Genomic DNA, 6,682 nt, shown 5'->3' with positions numbered 1-6,682 from the left:
GCCTAGAGGTTGAAGCTGTATGTGGTAATAATAATGATGATAAGCACCATCTAAAAAAAAAAACTTGAAAATAACTTTAATTACCAACGGACATAACAGTTCGACACCACCGTTCCCACAATGCACTATTTGAGCGCAGCAGCAGCGGATAGACTTTTCTCTCCGCAGATAAGCTGCCTAGGGCTCCACGCATGCAGCACGATGGCCACACGTACGTGTAAAGTGTCGTCTAACAGCACCGTCACCTTGCTCTGGTCGATCTGTTTGTTGCCTCCTCCAATGTTGGCAAAGTACTGGATGACCTTTTTAGTGTTCTCAGTCTTGCCGGCACCGGATTCCCCGCTGATGCCATGGGACGTGGGAAGGAAAATAACAAATTATACAGTCAAAAAATGCATGCGACCACCACTGTCATCATCATCATCACCAGGCTATCGTCAGGCGGTATAGCACGTGGCAGCCCCAACGTTCGAAATCTGAAACGGTGACAGCAAGAGTGCCTTCTGCATAAAGCGGCAGTGTAAGTCAAACATTTATTTTTCCACGTATTTATTACGTATCCCACTGGGTGCGACGTTCATTGTATTTTATATATTGTAAATGCGTGTATGCGTGTCATTATGTGTTTGCTATGTATGTGTCAAGAGACACCCAAATAAAATATTTTAATAAATACGTTAAAAATTTAAGCCCATTGCGGCCCCTAAGTAGCAAAACTCTCTTGTTGTGTGCCCCCCTTTCAAATCAAACAATCCGAGTGAGATGACAGAAGAGATATTGACAAGAGCGACGAGAGGTACATGTGTAGTGAGATAAGATACATCTAGACAAAGTAGAGGATGTAGTGTGAGGTAAAAGAAGATATACAAACAAGATATACATTATAAAAATTAATTTATTTTAATGTTTGTTGTTGTGTGATAGTAATTAAATTTGAGCTGATATTTCATGCACCTCAAGGTTTTCATGAATATGGAGCCTCTTGAGCTTCTTATTGCCTCACTAGCTTTTCCTTTAATAAAATAATAATTAGTATTATAACGTTTAAGCCTTTCTCAATCCACTGCTGGATGAGGGCCTCCCAACTTCGCAATGCTGGTCAGTGCAGGTTGGTGCAGTGGGCTGTTAGAATAGTTCAGATGTGGTTGGCCAGCGACGCTACATTTGGCCGTGAATCAAACCCTCATATAAATAAATCATGTACAGCATAAATAATTACTCACGTAATCAGCATAGACTGGTTGGCTTTATCTGCAGGTAAAATAAAAACATGAGAGCATTACAAAAAAATGCACGCAACAATAATATGGCGGTTGCTCTATCGAGCGTGCATACCCATGCATGTTGATTCACAAGTTTGCATCATTAGCCATGATGGATGAAGTCCTTCCCGAGCCACCGCCACCTGTCAAGATTCCAGCGACGTAATTATACATCCAGTACCTGCGCACAAAACCCATCTCATCACTCCATCTCTTTGGTGGACGTACAGCCCCCCCTGGACGGATTCCCATCCCTCTGCCGCCGCTCCGTTATTTTATTCTTGACCCCTTCTGTCCAAGGCCCAACCGCTCACCTTTCTCCATCTGCGGACAATCTCCGGTGTGTCGGTGCTCCTGTCTTCCCGGCACATCGCCGCGATTCCGAGCGCATGAGCGAGGCAAAATCGTAACGCAAATCGCACGGCGCGCAGCGGGATGAGGAGGTGGGCTTTGCTCCGCGGAGCCGCTTACTTATCAGCATGTCGCTGTAGGCATTGTCGGAGATGGAGAAGAGGTGAGGTGGCACCTCGTTGCGCTTCTTGCCACGGTACATCTTGGCCACTCTGCTCCCGTATATGGGCAGCCACTTGTACGGGTTGATGGTGACGCAGAAGAGCCCAGAGTAGGTCTGCACACAGCAGAATGTTCTTCGGTTTTTTTCGGTAAAGTCACGTAGGTAATTTTTTACATTAATGAAAGTAAAATAAAAAATAAAATAAAAATCACGACGTTTCGGAGGCAACACAAGCTTCCGTCTTCAGGTGGAACCGTCACAGCACGATACAGCTATTTAAATTTTACTTTATTAATTATTTATTTTTTACCTACGTGACTTTACCGAAAAAACCTAAGAATATGAATCCTTGCAGTCACGAAAGCTTCAAATCTACACAGCAAATGTTTACGATCAGAGTCTTTACGTCGACTTTGGAGGATATCCGATGAGCTGCACGGCTCTTTCGCACCGTTATCTCGCGGGGGAATGTTGCCGGACACCCGGTCTCTTTATAAAAAATGTTCTATTAATTTGAAGAATTGCTGTTAACATCGATCAATGTGGTTTTTTGTTGTATAGTGCACTTCACATCAATAAAGGCATCTCTGAGCACTTGATGTAAAAATACATTCTTGACGGTCAAATAGTCAGCATCAGTTTTGTACAATTCGTGGTGTTTTATAAAAATAAAGGCATTTAACATGTTCACATCCTACCATATTTATCATATTCTTAAAAAGAGAAGTCACTAAATCATAACAATGTCCTGCATCAAATGAACAAATACACATTCAAGTATGGTGGGTGACATTTACTGTACAATATGTTGATAACAACGGTGATTTTACATTTTCTCTGTTCATAGTTCACAATTATAATTGGCCTGATGGACCTGAATTTTTCATCACAAAGTATGTTACAACATTCTCTGTCATTGTTAACATGATGATGTATTCATCTGTACATGTGCTTCTGACTGCCTTTAAATAGCAAACATTTTTTTGTATTATTATACATATTATGATATGTGGGTCTGCCAAACATAGTTTATTTACAATGTGCCAGATTGAACTCAGGTTGACAACGACTCATCGCCCAAATCCACTAACTACTAACTGCTGCGATAACAAAACAACAAACGGCATAGCAATCTATGCAGTGCTGTGTATATCCGTGATTGAATGGAACGTCTATCTGACTTGTCGAGTATATAAACAAACCCAAACCCTCCCCATCCTCCATACAAAGTAAAGCGCACACACAATTCACAAAAATATCATACGCACGTAGATGCGCATTTTGACGTATCTCTCCTTGAGGTTGTTGAGAACGCTGGCTTCGTTGAGGAAGGTGAGGTTGGCCATGTCTTCTATCTGCTCAAACTTGGGAGGGTTCATCTCCTGCACGATGTCTTTCTTCACCTTGGCGATCTGCGCACAAGAACAAGCGACGTTCTGCAATAAGCCACAAACGTAAGCTACCTGGTGACTATGAATGAGGTCATGTGGTAGCAAGCTTTAGTGATAGCAAGCTTGACAGTAAAAACAAGCTTTATTGTAAAAATTTAATGGTGCAGGCCCTGCGATTGTTCGCCAACACTGCTGCTGACTGACGGGATCTAGGCTATTGGCCTTCTCTTCCACGCTGGCCAGACGTCTTTGGAAGAGGTCGGAATACCGTACACATTTCTGCTGCTGGGTGGATAGAGACCGGTGGATTAGAACAAACATTCGCCAAATGTTTCCCGCCGTTGAGCCAAGAGATTGAAGCTCCACAACTTTTGGAATCGCAAGCCCGGTGCGATAACCGTCGCATCGTGGCATCTTCCCTCGTTTTGCTTTTCTTTTATGCAGGCCGCAGCCATGGAGTCAGCATTGGGGGGGACCAAATCTTCCAGGGTGTCTGGGGGTCCCAACCCAGAAAAATATTTAAATTTGAAAACTAATTTCCTGCCTAAAATATTAAAAAATTCACTAACACATGGGATGGACTTCTTTTTTTTTAACCAAAATGTCGAATAGTGTATTGTGTTACATTACTCTGTTTTACTTTTTTTTACCATTTCTTGTTTCATTGTATGTAATGGCAGAGATTAGGAATTTATAAAGTACAACCATAGCCACAATCATATAAACAGAAATCTATTTTATAGCAATATATTGGGGGGGACATTTTGAGCATATTTTAATATTGGGGGGATGTTTCCCCCCAATATACATTATAATTACGGCCTTGGTTTTATGTCCCAGACATCCCTAACATTCTGTCGTCGAGCAGCCGACGTGTTTGTTTTGTGTTTTAACAACACGCGACCGAATCACAAACCTCATTATTGACGGTAAACTTGACGGACACGGTGTTGTCTCCGTGATCATCCTGGATCAGCGCCTGCATGAAGCCCTCCTTCTCATCTTTGACCCAACAGTTTTCTTGATGTCAAAGGACGGGCTTGGAACTCCAGCTTCTCCGAATCCGTGGGCTTCAGGAATGGCATGGGGTCCTCATCGTCGCCACACTCTCCTTTGTAAGGCATGGTGAACTCTGGATCAGAGAAGTTGACTCAGCCTTATACAGCAAACAGAGAAGAATTGAAACAATTATGACAGGACGTACATACCTCGACGAGGACAGACGCAGCTCAAGTCAAATGTCATTCCTGGCGATCAACTCTTGCTTCATTTCTTAAACGTGTCCGTTCTGGGTTCCGTGAGTTATTAATTACTTATTGATGAATTTACATTGGTTATATTGGATTCAGCTGGAATTTTAAAAAAATGTCACATTTTGTAGGCTGAAACCAGTTTTAAAGGAACCTCACAAAAAGTAAATGTATTGTCAGGTGTGGTTTTTAAAGTTACACAGCATGTGTTCATGTTGTTGTTACGCTTCACCGAATTAACTTGTTTGAGTTGTTAACAAGAGATGGGGAATTTTTTAATCTGCTTCTGCTAATTCTGTCAAAATAGGCAGGGCGTTGGTGTTTCCAGGCACACCAAACAATAAACCGACCTGGAAAAAGTCAGCCCCGAATATCGCGTCGAGTCACGCACGAGCTCAAATATATAGCGGAGTGGCCCCCCACGTGGGCTGGGGAAATTGTCAAAAAATAAACCCAGAAGATTCCACCGTGCGCTGTCGAGGACGTCCTCGGGATATCGTGTTGGAACTTTGTATTTTGGCTTCAACTGATCCCACTCTGGAGGATCAGTGGACGCAAAGAGCTTTAAGCCCTGGTGTCCCTCCAAGGCACAGTGCATTACTTTCAATTAGACTTTGCAAATAGAAGAACATGACTATAAATATCCAACCACTGTCACACAAAATAATGAGATCTAGCAGATGAATCATTGCATTGTTCAAACCACAACTGATGGTATGTATATTAAAATAATCATTAGTGTATGCGTATCTTTATTATGCGCACGATCATTGTGTATCGATCACAATCGTGTTTTTCTGCCTCATGTTACAGAACATTGAACAAAGCAAATTTTTCATAAGTTAATTGAAAATAGAAAAAATTACCTGTATTTCCTTTGATGTCAGATTGCATGCTGTGCACAATGCACATGCAAATTGACATTCATAGCTTCTTGGTTCTTTCGGTAAAGTCACGTAGAAGGGAAATAATAAAATAAAAATAAAAATAAAACATAATAAAATACAAAGACAACGTCTGAATTCAGACGCTGTCTTTCCGACAGCCCTGTTCTTCACCTGAGGACGGCTGCTTGCGTTGTGGCCGAAACGTCGTGAGAATTGTATTTTATTATGTTTTATTTTTATTATTTTATTATTTCCCTTCTACGTGACTTTACCGAGAGAACCAAGAAGATGAATCCCTGCAGTCACGAAATCTTTAAATCGAAAAATGCATAAGTTTGTGACAGTACGCGACATACAAACAAAAATCAGAAGGGGTAGGCAGCAATTTATTACGACAACATTTTTTAAAAGTTAAAGAGGGAACATTCTGTTAAAATCAAGAAAATGTTGACGGTATTGAGTTAGATAAGATGTAAAAGCTGTGTCATTCGGTCAATACATGAAATTGATGATCGAGATGGGCAAAATGTTATATTGAAGTGTCAAACTAAATATTGATAAGAGCAACTTTATTAAAAAAAAGTATATGCTATGTTCTTGTGTTTCTCAGTTTTATGAAAATCAATAGGCAAGTTGTTTTATCTGCAGCGTACGTTTCTCAGTCTTAATCTCTCCATCTTCATAAACCATGTACTCGTGGCTCTCTCATATAAGGGTTGTATTTTTCGACGTAAACGCTTACCACCAAACTGGCAATCCAGTAACAACTCGTCACAGCATCATAGTGCTTTAGTTTGCAACAACAATTCCCACAGAGCACGCGGCAAGAGAAACAGATTACCGCATAACGACTTTGTAAAAAAAAACATCTAAGCTGCAACCATAAAATTACTTAATCATTCCACAGTTGACGGAAGGCCCTCCATAAGAGCGAGAGAGAGCCCTCTGTAGTAAGACAATATTCTGGCCTACTCTTTCACACTGGAAAGATGTCTTGACAGAGGTGGCACTCTACCACACCAACAACAAAGATCCCCCGCACAGCATTAACAGGCTGTAGGGCAAGTGCTGTTAGCGAGCACCTATGAAGGCCAGCACGGCACACTAGGGGGTGGTGACCAGTACCACGCCCGACCTCCTTTGTCTCCCCAGTCGCGATGTTTACACACCGCACCAGGTACTCATTTAAGGCTGAGTCGACCTAGAGGGAGGATGCCCAGGACCGGTTAGATAATCGTCACCGGTGTTGGCCGTGAGTGGGAATCGAACTCGGGTGGCACCACCGCTCTACCCCACCACGTCACACGCGACCCACTACTGATCGACTCACCGTGGTCGACGCATACTGGTGGACTAGAGGCGTGGGTGATTTGGGAAA

At 42.2% G+C, this 6,682-nt stretch overlaps 1 protein-coding gene across 1 annotated transcript in view; it reads right to left on the bottom strand.

Moving 5' to 3' along the window:
• LOC121852347 (myosin-16-like) overlaps nt 1–4,152 on the bottom strand; it is a 32,078-nt gene extending 27,926 nt beyond the window's left edge. The window contains exons 1-6 of the mRNA XM_042346446.1: nt 4,084–4,152; nt 3,372–3,452; nt 3,045–3,188; nt 1,734–1,890; nt 1,224–1,251; nt 155–342 (exon numbers count right to left, since the gene is read on the bottom strand). Coding sequence (XP_042202380.1) covers nt 155–342; nt 1,224–1,251; nt 1,734–1,890; nt 3,045–3,188; nt 3,372–3,452; nt 4,084–4,152 — 667 coding nt within the window. The remainder of the gene's footprint in view (nt 1–154; nt 343–1,223; nt 1,252–1,733; nt 1,891–3,044; nt 3,189–3,371; nt 3,453–4,083) is intronic.
• Nucleotides 4,153–6,682: the final 2,530 nt, after the last annotated feature.

Source organism: Callorhinchus milii, unplaced genomic scaffold, assembly GCF_018977255.1.
Source record: "Callorhinchus milii isolate IMCB2004 unplaced genomic scaffold, IMCB_Cmil_1.0 Scaffold789, whole genome shotgun sequence".
Classification (NCBI taxonomy): Eukaryota; Metazoa; Chordata; class Chondrichthyes; order Chimaeriformes; family Callorhinchidae; genus Callorhinchus; species Callorhinchus milii.
This window is presented reverse-complemented; position numbering and strand designations above follow the sequence as displayed.